The sequence below is a fragment of the Mauremys mutica genome, chromosome 7, assembly GCF_020497125.1.
Source record: "Mauremys mutica isolate MM-2020 ecotype Southern chromosome 7, ASM2049712v1, whole genome shotgun sequence".
Taxonomy (NCBI): domain Eukaryota; kingdom Metazoa; phylum Chordata; order Testudines; family Geoemydidae; genus Mauremys; species Mauremys mutica.
This window is the reverse complement of record NC_059078.1, coordinates 47,591,005-47,610,378: the sequence shown is the minus strand read 5'-3', so window position 1 is coordinate 47,610,378 and position 19,374 is coordinate 47,591,005. Positions and strand designations below refer to the sequence as shown.

Sequence of the window (19,374 nt, the reverse complement as noted above, 5' to 3'; positions counted from 1 at the left end):
TGCTGAGCAGAGCAATGCCTAAACACCACTGAAAATCTGGGCTTTGGCCTCCTTGTATCTCAGTTTCCCCATCTATAAAAGAGGGATAATCACAAAGTGTTTACCCATTGGGATATTTTGAGAGTTAATTAATCAATCTCTGTCAGGTGCACTGAGCTCCTCAAATGAAATGAGCAATAGAAAAGCAGAGAACACATAATTGAATACAAAAATCTGCACCCACTTCACAACCATGATAAGTGGCCAGTTTGCAATTTTACAATAGGTGCTTGGAAAGTATTTGGATCCAAACATCTAGCTCGATAAATAAAGACATTTACCACTAGAAGAACAGGAGTACTTGTGGCACCTTAAAGACTAACTAGCTTTCATGGGCTCATGCTAAAATAAATTTGTTAGTCTTTAAGGTGCCACAAGTACTCCTGTTCTTTTTGCGGATACAGACTAACATGGCTGCTACTCTGAAATTTACCACTAGATGTCAGCTCTTCCCAGCAAATTTTGTCCAGGCCAAGGAACTGGATTAAGGGTTGAGAATGAAAGATAAATAAGTGGAACAGATGGTCTGGTAACAGCTCCTACTGTTTTTATGAATGGAGGCCGTCTTTGGATGACATCACTGCCTCTTGACTCCACCCCTACTCTACAGCCTCCTTGTACATTTCAGGTGCTTCTGCTTTGCCAGGGGCTAATGCACTGGAGGCTGTTGAGCTTGAAACAGGAAAACAGCGTAAGCAGAGAGCACACTGGTAAAGGGACAGCAGCTCATCATCTGTAAGAGTCAGCAGAGCCTTGGGGTGGTGAGTAGCAAAGAGTTATTCAAGTGCTACTGTTAGTGGCTGGAAAATCTTTGTATTTTTTTTCTCCCTGTGGGACCGAAATTGTGTTTCCATTTACATTGGGACAGATCTAGGGTAACTCCATCAAAATCAGTGGAGGTATGTCAGGGATAACCCACTGTAACTGAGCACACAACTGGCCTCGACATCTGCAAAACGGCTTCTGACTGTGACTTATCCTTTCCTAACTCGAAGAGCAAACAGAGATTACTCTGTCACTTCTGTTCCATATTATGTGATGGGGAAGTCTCTGGTAAGCCTATTTGTCATCATTATAAATGCCTTACTTTGGATTCAGCAGATTTTATTACCAGGATAAGGCTTTGTATATTCCGTGCTGATAATTTCTATGGCTTCTTTACGCTGACCATTTAATTTCCCCCCAATAAATCTTAACAATCTGAAATTAGTTTATAGATCACATTTTCACTGAAGGACTGTTCCATTCAGAGGGCTGTTCCACTGACCACAGGCTACTCTGTTGGATCCCTCTCCCCCCAAAAAGAAAGTAAAAATGACTAAATAACTCTTTGTTTTCCATTTGACTTTGTCTGACAGCACTAATGTTTAAACAAAAAAATTACCACTAAGTCCCCTGAATGAGTTAAACCCTCTCCAGGGCAAAGTTCTGCTCCTTTAAAGCAGCTGTCACGCCTCCCTCTCTGCGGTGCCTCTACTCCCAGAAACTCAGGACATGCAATGTAGCAGGCAGAAAAGAAACAGACCCTGGGAAATGTAAAGTGCTCTCTGAAAGAATCATTTAACTTGTGCTCTTTAGGTTTCTAAATATTTCAGTACTTGTGTTATTGATGAGTGGGTAGCCTGGGCAGACAAAACCAATACTGCCTTTCGTAAGGGAGGGATGTTTCAATATTGTGTTTTTGTAAGATTTTCATTTGAAAAATGGACCAATATAATAATAATTACTTGCACTTATGTTTATAGATAGAAAAGGATCCCAAAGCACTTTGCAAATGTAAATGAAAACTATGTACCCAGAGATTATTTAACCACCCCTGATATGAGACCCCCTGCGGGGGTGGAGAACAGCAGTGGTCTAATGGTACTGTATACAGAAATGCTACACAGCAGTCTGGCACATTGCTTAAAAGATACCATGTCCAATGGAAACTGTAGGGGGATTGTCAGTCGGCAGAATATAGTTGGCCAGAAATCTCAGGCTGTTGCCAGGACTAAGCTTAGTTTGTGATCTTTCGGTGTTGTATCACTACATGGGTGTGTGGCTGGGATCTAGCTGGCTGCTAGTGAGCAGCATGGAATCTTTGCTGAGCTAGGAGCCAGCATAGCCTTGTTGCCAGCTTAGTGTCCAGAGAAGTCTTGTTGTTTATGGCCCAGAAAGTTACACGCACATGCGCACACACACACACAAAAATATAGGCTGGGACATTCAAAGGGGCCCAAATCCCATTAACTAACTCCTTAGGCCCCTTGAAGTTCCACCCACAGGACTTTAGAGCAGAGATCAGACTTTGTCAGATTTTCCTACAGGCCTATTATCCAATCCATTAAAGAAAGAAATGAGAATGTGTCTGTAGCTTTTCCTTACTGATCTAACTTTAGTGCAAGCATCACAGAGATACAAACACAGTTATTATTCATAAGCTCGAGATGGGGGAATGTGGCGGACCAGGAGTTATCAGTTCCATTAGAAACACTAGGTCAAATACCCAGCTCTAATTTCATTGCAGCCAGTGGAGACGAGAGAGTTGAATTTGATTTGCTTTCTTAAGAAGAGAGTTGAGCAGGGAACCTGGAAAGATATAAAACTGGCTTGCAAGCCTTCTCCAAAATGCCACATCCTGTCCTGTTCATGGAGGTGACTGAACCATCCCTGTTCTGTACATGAGAGGACTTCAGGCTACAGGGCTGTCCATTGTACTCCTTTTGCCAGCACCAAGCTCACAATAAAGAATAACAGCTGAGCTCATTAGAGCAGGAGCCACAACAGAGCTCCCTAGGAATGGTCTTCTCTGCACAGAAAGCAGGGACAAGAGCCAACGGGACGCACTTACTGCCGGATACTAAAGCAGGCGAGTGCTCCTGGCCTCCTTGCTTCCATCCGTACTCCTGTGACACCCTCTCCAGGATTGTTTACAGCGGGAAGGAAGATTTATTGCCAGTCTTGGCTACTGCCCCATGGGAGCTGCCTCTTCCTCTAGAAACAGCCCATCCCACACTCCTGCTGGTATTACAGCGAGGACCTCTCTGGGGAGCGCAGAATGACTGGTGCTTTTACAAAACCTGGGATCCCAGGCACAGACCTGGGGTGCTGAAAAAATGAGTGAGGCAAAGAAAGACAGTTGAGGAATCAGCTGAGTAGCTCCACACATCCCAGCTGGAGCTGGGAATGCTTTTAAACTAGGGTGGGGGAGGGAGAAGAGAAGGTTTGGGAAAGATGCAGCCAGTCCTTCCCCACATGCACGTATTTAGGGAACACTCTTAGCTGGGGTAATGACCTGCTGTGACATAGCTCCTATGAGGGGCAGGACAGAACCCCAGACCAGAGACGGGGGGAAAAGACAGTTTGTTCTGTTCCAGGAATCCAGGCCTAGCTTTGAGCCCTTTCTCCTCTTCAGTTTCCTAAATGACCCACAGTTGCTCTCCCAAATGCCTTTGTTCTGAGTGCCTTTCCTCAACAGAGTTCACAGGACTTGACAGTATCATTACCTCTCCTCCACAGCTAGGGAAACTGAGGCAAAGTGACTCACCTGAGGTTGCAGAGCTGGGAACAGAACACTCTTTAACTCACTCGGGGGATGGGGGAGGTGAGGGGTGGCCTAGTTCTCACTCCAGAGCTCTTTTCATTGGGTCATGCTTCCTCTCTAAACATCCCCACAGTTCATAACAAAACAGACCCTGGACCCACTAGTACCTGGATAGCAAGGTGTTAGGGTGGTGTATCAGTACCATAGATGTGATGGCTGCCACAGTGGGAACTCAACTGAGGACCTCAAGAACTAAAAGCAGGAGTCTCTACAGACAGAGTTAAAGAGCCTGGCTCTGTAGCTAGGGGTTGTGACTGATCCCTATCCTCTGTAGAGGAGGCAGAGATGAACACACTGACCAATAGGTTGCATGGACACACGCTCATGTGACTGTGCTGTATCCATCCTCAGTCATTCCCTGTACACCCAGACCCAGCTGACATCCTGTGCCCACTCACACCCATTGTGCCACTCACTCATACACGTGCACTGGCTGACACAATTTTATTTGCATGACATGGGACACAATTATTGCTCATGGCGAATAAAGTCTAATCATGTGCCTGTGCAGGATATGGCTTCACAGAAACAATGTGCTTCAAAAACACTTGCCCATCGGCTGTGATTCTTCATGTCTAACTCACTGGCAGGCTGCCACATATTGTGTGGCTGCTTCGCCACCTCCTTCACGTCTCCTGGCATCAGGCTCAAGTTTATTTCCTCGCTTTCCAGGGGGAGATTTCTGACGTCAGATAATGTGAGGAAATCTCTTTCCCAGAGCTTTTAATGCAGTGAACAGCCGGGTAGACAATGGCTTTTGGTTTCAGTCTCTCCCGAGTCATGTTGAGAACAGAACTGTACCACATGTGATGCACCTGCGTAGTGTACCACTACTGAATGCTGTAACCACACCCACAGCCCAGCCTGTGCCTATCCGCTCTCATTCACTAGGACATAAAGGGCCAGAGCATCCCCTGGCATGCTGAGCTCTTTCGAAAAGGCTGGCCTAGCCTGCACTGCAAAAAGCAAGGATGGGTCAGCGGCTAGAGAGCCACCCTTGGCTGTGGGAGACCTGATCTTGAATCCCTGCTCCACCACAGACGCCCGTGTGTTCTTGAGCATATCAGGGTATGTCTACATTGGTACTGCTGAAGGGGTTGTTCCCAGCTGGTGCAGACATTCAGATGGAGTTAGTGCACTAAAAACAGCAGTGTCGTCACAGTGAAGCGAGCAGCAGCACTGGCTAGCTGCCCCATGGCCAATCTCATCTGAAATCCTAGGGGCTAACTCGCCTAGGGTTAGCACTGGTGTGGCGACCTTAGCTGGAGATTACACCTCTAGCTCCAGGGTAGACATACCCCTAGTCTTGATCTCAGTTCCCATCTTTACTAGCACTTCTCTACTGCACAGGAGTGGAGTGGGGATAATTAGATACTGAGGCACCCTGATACTGCAGTGACAGGGAGACAGAAGCCCCTTAGATAGATACCACATACACACATCAGGTTGGCCCCACACACCCCAGCCCTGGCTACGCTATTGCGCACTCCAGTGCAAGTGAGCTGACATATCATTTGTGTTGGGAGCCTTTATACAGACACGCCTCCTGCACCCTCAGCATTCTTTGATTAACCCCATCTCTGCTAGATTCATTCAGGTTTGGCTGATATGGGGTTAAATGGCTGGGGACAAGGGAGCCTTCTTTGCCTTAAAATGTGGCCACAGTCAGCAATGTGACCCTGCAAAGGACACTGTGGGCTCCAGGTTTATTTTCCTCTCATCAGCTCAATTAGCTTCCCCCCTCCCCCGACAAATCTTCCTTGGGTTTCAGCTCATCACCAGGATCACCCGGGTGCAGGGCCCCTACATGGGGCTGAATGAATGGCCAGCTGGGGCCAAAGGCAGGGTGTGCATCTGCCTCTCAGCCATTCACTAATCCCCAGGAGATTAGACAGGCCAAATCCAGTGCTCCTGGCTCAGGAAAATTCCCATGGCCTTCTATGGCAGGGCTGCAGAGGAACCACCTAAGGCAAAAACCAGGCAAGATCTCTTTCTTAACTTTTTATTAAACTACAGGGCCTCTCCTTCCCTGGCTCAAACCACAGGGGACGCTACTGAGGTTCGTTCAACCCGTGTCTTTCAGAGGTGGCTGGCTGAACGGTACATTTTATCCCCTGGAGTGAGGCCACTCAGGGAGTGAGAGAGGCAGGCCTGGATGTGCCAGAGGAAAGAGCAGCTCTTCCAAGAGGCTGTGGGAGCACAGCACTGTACAGGAGTCCTGGGGACTCATCCAGAGAGCCTCCCATCAAATCCAGGCTGCAGTTACAGAGCCATTCCAGCTGACAGCCTCTGAGAAGAAGCAGAGGTGGTGCAGGAACCCCCTACTGCTCATTAAAACATTTTCTCTGCCAGAGTCCCCCATGCCTGTTTGTTCTATTTTATTCCAATTAGAGCAGGAGGGCAGGGAGTGGGCTTCCTTTGGATTAAAAGAAAATACTGGCAAAGCTTTGATGTGTCAGGTGGGGGAGGCAGGCTCCCTTGGCTGAGGCAGGGAGCAGCTTCAGGAACGTAAGACCCAGTAACCTCCTTGGCCCAGGGCACTGGCTGGCATCAGTGAATCCATCTAACTGGGTCACTGAGCAAAGCAGCAGGTCACTCCTGTGGCAGGATGGCCCCAGCTTTAGGGTTAGGCCGAACTGAGGAGCCCTGCAAACTAAGAGCCTTGATCTGAGAGCTGCAGCACACCCACACCAACTCACGCTGGGGCCAAGGAGGTCTTGGTTTACTGCAAATTAACTTTCAGCAGGAGAAATCCCTTTGAAATATATTTGTAGGAGAGTTTTCAGTGAGTTGAATGCAAGCGCTAGAAACTGACTTCTTGATAGCCCTGGATAGTGATGTATCCATGCTGCAGGGCAAGCTTCCCCCCCCCCCCCGCCCCACTTGTGTCAAGGCTGAGCAGCTCTAGGGAAAGTGCCTTCAGTTCTTGGCCTCGCTGCTGAGACTGCGAGCAAAGGACCCTTTGTGAGGTCAGGCCATGACCACTAGGAACCTGACAGACCACACACGTTTCACAGAGGCCACCGAATAGCCAGCAGTGCCAGTTACTTCTTGTCTCCACTGACCGTGTCCAGATTTGCTTCGGTGACCTAGAGGTGAAAGTCCCTGTATCCAAACCCTGTGAGCCAGCAATCTTCTCTTAACAAGGTTGTTCTGCATGACGTGAAGGATCATGAAAAAGATGGGTGGGTAACACTTGCTAGAGTCAGGCAAGTGCTTTGCAAGTTACCACACACAGCTCTGCTGATGCCCCGTCCTGAGCTGCTATCCCCTGCTATGCCAGCCCTGAGCTCCCCTCACCGCTCTGCAACTGCCCCTCAATCCTGACCTGGCATCCCCTCACAAACCCACCCTTTCCCTGCCCAATAGTAAAAATGTGACATTGGGACCATCACATTTATTTTCTGTTTTGATTTGAACCCATGTTTCCAGGTCTGAGAGGTTAGGGCACTGCAGCAACCCCCACTCCTCTAGATACGGAATACATTTAAATTCCTATCCCTTAGGGCATCCAATGATCTTGAGCAGGGCTGATGTAAAAAGCACTAGCAACAGGACATCATGCCTGGCAATGGCCATCTCTCAAACCCAGCACACCGAGGTCTGGAGCCCCCGTCTGATTTTGCTGCATTAACCTTCAGATTCAACTCTGATGAAGTGAGTGGTAAAGAGGGATAAACTCCATGGGTCTCTGACTTGTTGTACTGAGTGTGAGACCATGTGTTATTAGACAGGTGACAAGAGTCAGTTTCTTCCCAGCGGAGGGAATTTCAGTGTAAAGAGCTCTCAGGAATGTGTGTGAGTGTGTGTGTGTGTATCTCTATCTCCTGGAATCTGCAGTGCATTAGGGATCAGTCACACTCCGCGATGTGGGTGGGATAGAGGCTCTTTGATACACTACATGGGCACTTTGTCTCCAGCACCCTCCATCAGAGGGTATCAGCACACTTTAGACATTAGGACATTTAAACCTCTTGGCACCATTATGAATTAAGTAACTAGGTGCAACACTGCCTTCTGATGGATGGCTTTACTGCATGGCAAAACTATATTGCCATCAGCGACTCTCCTTTCTCTGCAGTTGAAGCGCCCTGGGTTCCTGGAGCCAGAGGCTGCAAGAAGTTCTGATTGATCACAGTGTGCAGCACAGAGACACTGATGACGTTCCTACATGGCCATGTGATGCACACACAAGAGGGGGCAGAGTTACGGCTATCCACACCTTGAAAGCTCTGTTGGCTTGCAGAACATTGGCAATAATGCATAAGTGCCCTAATCTGACCACCACCAGAATGCCATCCCGAACGTGGTAGGAGGGTCGCGGGAAGGAATCCCTCTCTGCTGCCCTCTGTATGGTGTGGAGCTCCTATGGTCCATCCCAGCAGAACGGCCTCTTGTGAGCCTTAAAGAGTAGACAGCAGCCCTGCCTCACTCTTTTGCACCTTATATCCTCCAGGTGGCCTAAGCCAGAGGTTCCTCTGATGTCCTTACCTCAGTCCCTCACTTTCCTTTTCCTCTGAGCTGGCCATGCGTGCTTTGTGCAGTGAATGCTTCCCCGGCTGCACATTCTAAGAGCTGGGTGAAAAGTTCTGTGCCAAATGTCCCAGGCATGCAGCATTCGCTATGCAATGGCTCCCAACTTAGTCATTCTAAACCCATTTCTCACCAGAAGACTCAAAGATGCATCTCCTCTGTCAGGGCTATTTCCAGGCCAAATGCCAACTTCTTCCCACCAGTCGTTTCAGCTATGGAGTTCTTCTCAAAAGGTTGCAGGATGGGTTTTTTTTTAAATCATGGGATGAAACATGATTTATTCCTTCTCCTGGTCCTCCAGAATGACTGAATTGGCTCTGCTCAAACTCTAACCAGCAAGAGCTCCATTCCTCTGCAAGGAGAGAACTTCAGTCCCAAAGGCAGAAGGTAAAGAAGGTTCCAAGATGCTGAAAGAGGGGATTGGAGTGCAAAGCACTGCACTGCTTGCTGTTGCTATAATTAATAAGGGAGTCTGGAAGGCGTACTCTGGGCAGAGGCCTGAGCCTAGTGTGAGGAGCAGGGTACCAGCTGCACACATTTTCTTGCCTTTCAGGGTCAGTGGTTCATCAGAGTGGGGATTCTGGCAAACAGCCAGGAAAGCAGGCCACGTTGCTGGTCCAGCTTGAGGTGTGGCTGCCACGCACTTATCTTGCCTTTCTGACCCTGGGCTTTGTCTCGAGAGAAGCCCAGCCCTCTTCCTCTCAGTCTGTCCAAACTCGGCACAGCTGCCATCTGGCTTTGTTTGCCTTGTGGCTTACCCTCCACAGAGAAGACCTGCCAGGCTGGTCAAGGAAGCAGGAGCCAGGCCACCTTCATGAAACCGCTCTTCCAAACAGTGGGCTCTCGATGGCGAGAGATCAAGGGTGGACAGTGTGGAGATGGCAGCAGTGTGAGCTACCAAATAGGATCTGAACTGGTGGCATTGATAGCTAGAAAAGGATGAATCCCGAGCCACAGCCCCAGAGGCTCTCCACCCTACTGGGGCTCATGTGACAATATTTTGTCTGGCTTAGAGTTTACTCTGAGGCATCATATTCACTGGTTGATTACTTATGTAATCGCTGATCAGGTGGGACACCTCTTCCCACTGCAGCGACTGTCACCTCCTCAGCACCTGGGGGCTTCCTGCAGCTCTTGGGCCATACCAGACCCACGCTTGCTGGTAGAGGGGAGGTGCAGGTGGTAACTCCCTATGCCAGCTTGGCCCACTGCCTTCTAGAAGGATTCATCTGCAGGAGAAAGAGTGGACAGGTCCTAGAAGGTGGGGATTCGCTCCATGCGGGCAAGTCAACAAAACCCCACGGTCAACAATGTCAAAGGCAGACAAGTGATCTGAAATCATCAGCATTAACACCTGCCCTTGGCCCACTGCCAGCCAGCGAGACAAGTGCAGGCTCTGTGCATTACTCAGGCCTGAAACCAGAGTGGGGAGGGATCAAGGAACCCTGAGGCCTCCAGCCAACACTATAACTGCCTTGCTCAAGAATGGAAGGTTAGAGACAGAGAGTGAGAGCTGCTAAGTGCGCCAGCCAGAGACAATAGCTTCCAAATTATGGGATTAACAGACGCTTGTTAGAGGGAAGCCAGTTCCCTAACCCCTCCTAGGGTGGTATTAATCGCCTTGGCCATCAATGGGCACAGTCATTCCCCATTTGCATTACAAGCCGTAAGGGACATGGTGCCAGCAGAATGGAATCTCAGGGAGCAGAACTCCCAGAGATGTATGTGTCCCCTCCAGACAGACAAAGATCTGCTCCCTGGAGAGCAGCCTGCCAAGCCCTCATCCCACTGATGCTGTCCATGGAACAGATGGAAAATTCTTTTCAGTGCAAGAGAGAGTGGCGGCAGCTGGGATTTACCGGGTTCTCAGAGAACTCGGCATAGTTCTGATGGTCACAGCTCCGTACACGGAATAGGGGAGGAGGAGAAAGCAGAGGCAACCGCCCAGCAGATGGACTGAAATTGACAGAACAGCTGAACCCTGGAAGGGCTGGGAACTCTTTACATCACAACATAGAAGAATAAAAACTGAAGGAAGAGCTCACAGCCCCAAGTGTCAAAATAAGTGTCATAAAGTTCCCTTGACCTGGACAAGAGCTGCAGCCAGGCTCTCTGGCACTGAGTTATTAGGGGGACAGAGCTGTGTTTGCTACAGTCGTTAGTACCACATACCTGGGAGCGACGGGTTCTCCTACCAGGCAGGTATGAAAGGCAAATGGTGAAAAGCTAAAGCAGCTCAACCAAAGGAGGCGAATGGCGGGGTTATGCTGAGAGCAGACAGAGCCTGTTCCTTCACGTTCCTGGAACTTAGCATGCTTCCATGTTGCCAGTTTTGGGAGAAATCCGTACGGGGTGATAATTGCGATAACTGCATAGAATCTTGCCAATCAGGACTGAGGGGCATTGGCAGGACTGTGTGAGGGTCACAGTGCTGGAGTAACCAGGGGGTTACCAGTCAGGATGGAGGGGCCCTGGCAGAGAGTGGGTGTGAGGGAAGCTTGCACAGAATGTGCCTGTTATACCCTGTTAGCATTTCCCCAGTTTGAGCACTGCAGAATTCATCCCTTCCTCCTGCTCCCTCCCTCTCTCTGCCATCAGGACTCTGCACAGGCAGTTTCCTGACTCATATGTATCACCCCAAATGACTGGAGGTTACAGGCCACTTTTTCACAGTACATGTATTGGCTACCCTGCTGTCACATGGGCTCTGGGCCCAGTGTTCATCACACTTCTACCTCTTAAGGTCACTTGCACAAGGGATGAGATGTTAAGTACGCGTAAGGCTCACACGAACAGTACATGCCATCCAGCGACCAGTGCACACTCACAGCACAGAGGGCTGTTCCCCTTGCCTGGAAGCACCAGGGGAAACACAGCAGGGGAGGGAAGTGGGGCAGGGAGGGAAAGGAACTTGTTTATTTTTGTCTTTGTCATCTCATTTAGAGAAAGACGACAGCTGCCTTGCCCTGAGCCCCTGCATTAAGCAGGGAGCAGCCACAGCTGCTGGGGAATCCATCACGCTTCACCGTAGGAACTAAAACCTCCGTGGAATTCATGGAGCATAGAGAGATTTCAGCACACGTGTACGTGCAGACAAGTGCACACTCATCTGTTTTTACAGAGGCACAGGCTGGGCCCACAGACATAGGTATGTGTCTCTGCACACAGATATATACAGACAAGTATGTGCCCATGCATACTGGTACCGCCCCTTACACATTACATGTACATGGAGATGCAAGTAGCAGCACACTAATACACCACTCAAACGAATACACAGAGAGAGGCCCCTCTCCAGATTCAGATCCAGTAAGCACAGCCCCAGAGTGACGCGCTATACAGTAGGGGGAAGTGTGGCCTGGGAATGCCTCCTGCTTATGCCCTGAGCAGGTGTGGGACAGTGGTCATTCATGGCCTGTCAGTCAGGCGAGGCCTGACTCGGTGCATGATTCACTTTTATTCAGGGAATTGCGGGGACTCTCTGGGTGTGCCTACACTGCAATTAGACACCCACGACAGGCCCATGCCAGCTGCCTTAGGCTCAGGGGCCGTTTAATTGCAGTGAAGACATTCGGGCTCAGGCTGGAGCCTGGGCTCTGGTACCCTGCAAGGTGGGAGGGTCTCAGAGTTCACGCTGCAGCCCAAGCCACTTCAATTAAACAGCCCCGCGAGCCTGAGCCCCACTCAGCCGGCACAGGCCAGCCGCAGGTGTCTAATAGCAGCATAGACTTACCATCCAAGTCCCTCTTGCAGCCCTGATGAGCTTCTCCATTTTTGCCCATCCAGACGCTGCAGTGCCTGGAGTCCATCCTCAGCACATCCAAAATGGCAGAGGGGGTGTAGCAGCACATCCTAATGCTTCGTTAGCACCCCCGGCTCCAGCTCCTGCTGACTCAGGAGAGCATCTGCAGGTGAAAGCAGGAATGCAGCATCAGGCCCCCAGGAGCATGAAGCCTGGATTTAAGCACAGGATCTGGGACTAATCCATTCGCGCCTCGCTCTCCCATGCTGCAGTGCAATGCCAGCCCAATGCAGCGGGTACCGGTATCTGGGGGAGAGGGAGTTAAAGGCACTGAGCTCTCCTATCTCAGGCAACCTAAGAGTGAGTCACCCACAGCCTGATCTAGCAGGAAGCTTCTCTTCCCCTGTAGGGATCTTTACCACCCTGTAACGCTCACAGACTATGTGCAATCCCCTTCTGGCTGCCTCCGCTGGCTGCTCCCCCAAGCTGCACCAGCTGTTGATCCCGTCCTCCTGGGCATGGCCCATCTAGCTCCAAAGAGGAACACAAGCCAGCAATCTCCTGCAATGTTGTTTCTGGATCATTTCGGAAACGATCAAGAACCTGCTGAGCTGTGCAGTGCACGTGGCAGGCCCCATTGGGCCAGAGGGATGGAGCAGGGAGTGTGTTGTAATTGCTATTGGTGCCGTCGTATAGCTCAGAAGGCTCAAGCACAACATACACTTCCATTCTGGGAGGTGATCCACAGCCTAGATCTCACTGCCAGGATACGTTCCCTGAAATTCAGTCGACAACTCCTTAGCTCAGTTTCCATCCATAACTCCTAATTACAGCCCTTGGGAGGAATTCTGTGGGGTAACCCCTTTGTGGTGTTTACACCCTCCCCTATAGTGGTCATCTTCCTCCTGTAGATGGGTACGAATCCCTCAGTCAGGGATTGGCTCTAATGGAGGTGCATTGAATGATGCCACAGGATGCACAGACGAAGTCACCGAGTCTCAGCCCTGCAATCCTTTGCTCCCAGAGCACTGTCTGAGCTTGGCTCAACGAGAGAGGCACTGCCTCTGGTAGCCTACGTGGCCAGTGGGATCAGGAATGCATAACTCCAGTCAATGGCTCAAAGCCAACCCAGGTCAATAGTGACTAAGTTGTCACCATCTGAAGGCTGCTTGGTTACCTATGTGAAAAGCCTGTATTGTTTCAGTCCAGTTCGTGGTGGATTGATATCTAGACAACAGCTGGTAGCTGCAGCCCACATCAGGGTGAGGCACAGCAGCAGAGCTGGGAAGCTGGTGCTGTTCTGCAGAGGACTCTAGTTTTCAGGTTCAAAGGGCCATGACATAGCTGTGGGGTTGGTGGCCAGGCCTGTAAACATGGGGGGAGGGTGTGCTGCAGGTCTAGACTGAGGTGCATCTGGAGAGCTGTGGTGTGGAGGGGGCAGAAGTGCTGCTGGTCAGGCAGGGGAGTATTGGCACAGAGGTGGAGGAGCTGCAGGTGAGGCAGAGGGCATGTATGGCTCATCCTGGGATCATGACCGGCTCTGCCCAGGGACACTGGTCCTTTTTTATGAGAGAGAAAATTCACCAAAATCTTGCCCCACCCCCCTGATTCCAGAACCCATAAATACTGGCCCGGCTCCCACTGACACTATCCGGATGCGTCTTCCCTGCCGCAGTCCTGGTTCTGAAGCCAGACACGCAGAAGTGCCCTTGCCCGGCTGCCTGCAGCCACCAGCGCACCCCCCTCCAAACAGAGTGAGAACACACTTGTCGTTCTGGACAGTTGATTACATAAAGCTGTCGGGAGTGTTTAATTTAACCTTGGATTCATCATCTGCAGCTCGTTTCCATCCACCGGACACCCACTCCCCGCCTCAGTCTGTATAAACTCTCCCTGGGACAAGTTCCCTCCAAGAGTATACTTGGGCAGAGGTTTATAGCTTGGGGCCGTTATCCCTCGTAGGGGGAGCCCTTGCTTGGTTTCTATCCTAGGGTGGAGTGGAGGAGAACCTGCTAGGCCTGCGTTGACAGGATACTGCTGGGAGAAGGATGCCTCTGCTGGAGACCTCGTTGATATGGGCAGGGCACTGCTGCGGGAGGCAGTGCCTGCTGCCGGGCCCCTAGTTGACACGTCCTGGGGAGAGGGGCGCAGAAGCACTCACTGCTGCATGCCCAGTTGGCTGTGTGGAGAAGCTCAGAGTTCCTGGTTGGCATGGAGTGGACATTGCTGTGTGGGGAAGCCCACCAGGGAGGCGTGTTCCAGCATAGGGACTGTGAGGGGAAGGGATTAATCGGTGAGCCAACTTTAGTTGAAAGTGATCTTTGACATTCTGTTTCCAGAACTGAAGGAGCCCCTAGCAAAGCAAATGCCAAGCTAGGGGCAGACTATCCCGCACAGACACCATGGAAGCTAACTTAACTGTACCCCTTAACCACACAACCCTGAGCTGCCACAACGCCCTGCTCATGCCCCTCAGTCCTGACCTGCTGCACTAACACAGTGCCACGGCCATAGGCACTGCTGCTCCAGAAGGAACAGTGAAGCCTGGTATCCTGCCTCTGATGCTTCTGAGCAAGGTGCACAGCCTTGGAGCCTTGGAATTTCCCCCCTAGCTAGTGTAACAATGGGTGCTCCTTTTATTCCTCTAAGTGCCTAGTCCCTCTCTGATCCTGGGTACTGTTCGCCTCAATAACATCCTGCAGCAGGGACTTCCACAAATTGCTTTAAAAGACTGGTACATTAGATACTAGGGGCAAAAAAGACAGAACAAGGGCAGTAGAGAGAAAAATGGCTTTCCTAAGCCTTGTGCACTGTAAGAAGGATTTATATCCAACAATACCAAGGCAAACTAGCATTGGCTTGGAGCTGCCTTTGAATTAAGTCCTGGGATAGTATAGAGCAGTGGTCCTCAACCAGGAGTACATGTACCCCTGGGGGTACTTGGAGGCCTTCCAGGGGGTACATCAACTCATCTAGATATTTGCCTGGTTTTACAACAGGCTACTTAAAAAGCACTAGCAAAATCAGTACAAACTACAATTTCATACAGACAATGGCTTGTGTATACTGCTCTATATATACACTGAAATGTAAGCACAATATTTATACTCCAATTGATTTATTTTATAATGATATGGTAAAAATGAGAAAGTCAGCCAGTGTTCAGTAGTAGTGTGCTGTGACACTTTTGTATTTTTATGTCTGATTTTGCAAGCAAGTAGTTTTCAAGTGAGGTGAAACTTGGGGGATACACCAAAGAAATCAGTCTCCGGGAAGGGGACCAGTAGTCTGGAAAGGGTGAGAGCCACTGGTATAGAGGGAACGGGGGATCCATTTTTGTAACTGTGCTTCCTTTGCCCTGTCCCTTTTAGCAACGACTGCCCACCTGCTTTGAGTTAAATATCACTGGCTGCATCCTTTGCATTTTTGCAGACATTGGGCCACGTTCAAGGCTAGCACAAGTAAGTGAAAGTCTCTTGGACTCATATCCCTTATATCAATAGTGAACTGTCCCTCTTGCAGGGGAGGGCAGTTATCCTCTATTATTCGGATTTCATTTTGAAGCCTGATCCTGTTCCCAGCGGAAGTTTCCCCTTGACTTCGGGAGACACAGGATTGAACCTTGGCACAGGGTATCCACCAGCCCCTTTATTTCATCCCCTGGAGGTGGCATGCGAAACACACCAGTTCTCCCTCAACCACAGGGCTGTGGTTCAGGCGCAGTCCTAGGCTGTGGAGGGTCAGGGCTCTGCTCCACCTGCCCCTCACACAATCCTGCAGCCACCAAGGACCATCTTGGGGCATCAGGTCATGCAGGGCTCCCTCCCACCGCTCAGCGCTGTCCCCAGACAGGCACATTCCATTTATAGCAGCCTGCAATTACCACCTAGCGTTTTCCCAAGGCTTCCAGCAACCAGTAAACACTGGCAGGAGTCTCAGGCCAGCCCCAGCCCTGGCCTTGTGATGAGCACTGGGTTTGCTCTGCCCAAACCCCTGGGGGGGTGGGGAGCATGCAGGCTGAGCTCTGCTTTCTCAGCTTCCTGGCCGGGATGCTGGAACACACAGGTTTTAGTCCATCAGGAAAGGGCAGGGTGCACACACACACACCCAGCTCACAGGCGAGGCAGCTCCAGGCCCAGGAGGGGGAATGCAAGCATCGCTCTATGTAGAGGTGGATATAATATATGCACATGAGAGAAGATCAGTACAATTTACTCTGGGGGGCAGGGGAACCTATCAGGACAGAATGCAGTATGTGCCTCTAGCTGCCACCCTCTTGCTGTTACCCAGGGCAGCCTCCCTGCCTAGTGTGCTCCAGGCATTGTCCTGGCCCAGAAGGGCCACTATGGTGGGGATACACCTGTTGCTGCTCCTGCACGGTGCTGGAACAGCACCCATCCCCCCCACACTCCCTCTCTTCACTACTGTTGCTCATTTTATTTGTTGCCCCTGAGCCTCTCCTCTTCCCCGTTGCAGAGGAGACAGGGGGCCCAAGCAGCAGCCGCTCTGGGGGGATGGCAGGAAGAAATGTGGTCATAAGGGTGGAAAATGGCTCTTTGATGCCAGCCTCGCAAAGCCCCGGCACTGAAGTGGCAAATCAAAGGAGTGAGAACAGTAAGGGTCTGGCCACACTGCAATTAAAACCCCACAGCTGGTGCAGGCCAGCTGACACAGACTCCAGGGACTCCAGCTAAGGGGCTGTTTAACTACGGTGTGGTCCTAGAGCCTGAATGTCTACATCAGCCACCCAGGAATTGTGGGAGAAGTCCTCTGGCCTTTCGGGTGCATGGGGGGGGAATTGTGGGAAGGGATTAGAGGACTAGTGGCACTCAAGCAGCATTAGCCTGCATCCACATGACACTGTGGGCGTGTTAGCAGCTGGGGGGGGGGTGTTCTCTCAGACTGTGCCAATCCCCCCCCCCCCCCCCCCCCCCCCCCCCCCCCCCCCCCGGTAGGCCAAACCAGGTGAAGAGCACTATGCACTGGAGTTAGGGGTTTGTGCATGACAGGCCCGTCTGCACCACTGTATCCACTGCCTACACCGATGGGAGGGGATTCTCCCATTGGCACTGGTAACCCACCTCCCCCAAGAGGTGGCAGCTAGGGCAGGGGAAGCGTGGTCTACACCAGGGGTTAGGTCAGCATAGATCAGCCTCTCAGGGGTGTGATTTTTCACCCTCCTGTGAGATGTAGCTATACCGAGGTAAAATCCTAGTGTAGCCCAGGCCCCCGTAGTTCAAACATTGTCACATTGCTTGCACACATGCCAGTGCTGCTGCAATACAAGCCTATCTCTGCAGGGCACTCCTATGCACAGGGTCTGGCTGCCTTGCCATCTGGGCAAGAGGCACCTCTTTGAGCAGGCTTTTCAACAGCTGCAGCCTGCAGGCATTAGATTCCCTGGCTAGTGCACTCTGATCTTGGGATTCCTCAAGGAAGCAGAGGTGACTATGCTGAGGGAAGGGAGACACCTGCTCCCCATCCCTTGGCAGCTGTTTGGCTCTGCTGTAAAATGACTGAAATCCTACAGGGATGGGCACCTAAACATACGGGCCATCATAAAAACATCATTAACGATGCCACAGTGCAGCACTGTGGGCAAGTCCCTTCCCCTTGCACCTGGGTCTACTTAGCCAGCGGGAGCTCTACAGAACAGGGATTGTCTCTGCACAGTGCATAGCACAACAGGGCCCTGAGCTTGGCTGGGGCCCTCAAGGTGCTATTTTAATAGCAAATGAATAATGATTAGTAAGCAATGGTTCTGCCACTGACTTGCTGTGTGGCCTTGGGATTCTTTGTACTTTTCCATACTGATTGTATCCCCATCAGTCCAATGAGCCTGACCCTCAGGTTTAAAGCCCTCTGAGCTCTGCAATTGACAAGGAGTTCCGTAGTTCAGAATGCTCCTGGCTGATTGGGTGGGGGCTGTGAATAGGAAGGGGAGGGTGGAATTTCAGCCCCACTGCTACAGGGATCAGCTGTTGGAGAACTGATGGAGCTGGAGAATTGATTCCCCTTAGATATCGCCTAATGGCTTGCCCAAGGAGGGGTTGGGCTGCTCTTCCGACACCAATGCAACACCACACGTGCAAGTGGTTTTTACAGAGGTGCAGCATGCCTGCGCTAGGGTTTGTCCCAGGACTCCTCTACTGGTCCCAGAACCCCAACAGAGCCCAGGCCTGAGTTTCTATTGCCACTGATACAATTAATTCTCAGATAGGGCCCAAGCCAGTGGATTAAAAAAAAATTGAAAAAATTTTAAATTGGATTTTTTAAAATTTAAAATCAGATGATTTTGATTTTGTTACTTATATTATAATGCTTTTCTTTTTAAAAATAAACCTGTTTAAAAGGAAATCTGATTTTAACCCAAAATACGTGAAGGCCAAAACTTATTGGAGTTTAGTTGTAAATGTGAAACATGCTTTGATAAGAGATGTTTATGTGGCCAAAACATTTAAAGTTGTTTTGTTTAATAAAAATAAATTGTATTTGCTGTTGTGTGTTTAATTCAATTCCAGTTACCATCCTAATGCAGCTTGGCCCAAATCATGACCCAAAAGCTAATTATGTTGTAAATAAGCAATATATCATTCACCATTTCCTAACATACTAAAAGTGTACAAGTAACAAGAATCTGAAAATAGTAAGCTATAGAACTGCCTAAATAAATGTTTAGCGTTATTGTGTTCCCTCCTATGTAGCAAAAAATTGTACCATATCTAGTGTAAAGACTCTATTTAGTTGTAAATCAATATGTTTTAAATGATTACATCAACCAATGAGAATTCACGTTTCTTTAGGAAGTAACTGAAGTGCAAATGGAAAAGTTGATTATAACCAATGAGTTAAATCAAGGCTTTCCACCTGACGATTGAAATAATTATTTAAATAGGGTGACCAGACAGCAAATGTGAAAAATTGGGGCAGGGGTTGGGGGTAATAGTAAAAGAAAAAGACTGAAAATCGGGACTGTCCCTATAAAATTGGGACATCTGGTCACCCTAGATTTAAATCACTGATTTCAATCACCTTGATTTAAATCAATCTCCCAGGCAGCAGTGAGAACTGCAGGGGCTCAGCACATGCAGGCCAAGAGCCCAAGTATTCAGCCCTGCTAAATGCATGGTAGAGAGAGATGCAGAATTCCTCCCTTTCTGTTTTCAGCTAGAAGCGGCACCAGAATCTCCCCCAACAGAACATGCTCCCAGGAGGGAGGAGCAACTTTCCCTGCTGAGAGAGGAGACCCTGGAGAGAGAATCCATCAGCATGCCAGCCCTGGTCTTTAGCAGGCAGCACCTCTCCACTGCCCCTGCCCTGCTGACTTGGATTCTCCTGCTGAGCATTGGGAATGGCAGTGCCTGGAAGCAAGGTGTCCCTCGCCTTCGCCTCTCATACAAAGGTAGGGGAGCCTGAGGCTGATCAGTCCTGCAGTCAGAGCCAGGATTTCCTTGGGGTTCATGCCCTGTTCTGA

General features: G+C 50.1%; 1 protein-coding gene across 4 annotated transcripts in view; it reads left to right on the top strand.

Annotated features, from left to right (window-relative positions):
* The first annotated feature begins 665 nt into the window (after positions 1-665).
* LOC123374759 (semaphorin-3D-like) overlaps positions 666-19,374 on the top strand; it is a 46,649-nt gene continuing 27,940 nt past the window's right edge. The window contains exons 1-3 of one of the 4 annotated variants that reach the window (XM_045025022.1): positions 666-800; positions 15,272-15,361; positions 19,068-19,302. In XM_045025022.1, the coding sequence (XP_044880957.1) occupies positions 19,170-19,302 (133 nt within the window). In that variant the 5' untranslated portion in view covers positions 666-800; positions 15,272-15,361; positions 19,068-19,169. Of the gene's footprint in view, positions 801-11,944; positions 12,261-15,271; positions 15,362-19,067; positions 19,303-19,374 lie in introns of those variants that run through there. The other 3 variants (XM_045025019.1, XM_045025023.1, XM_045025021.1) reach the window with 3 other exon arrangements.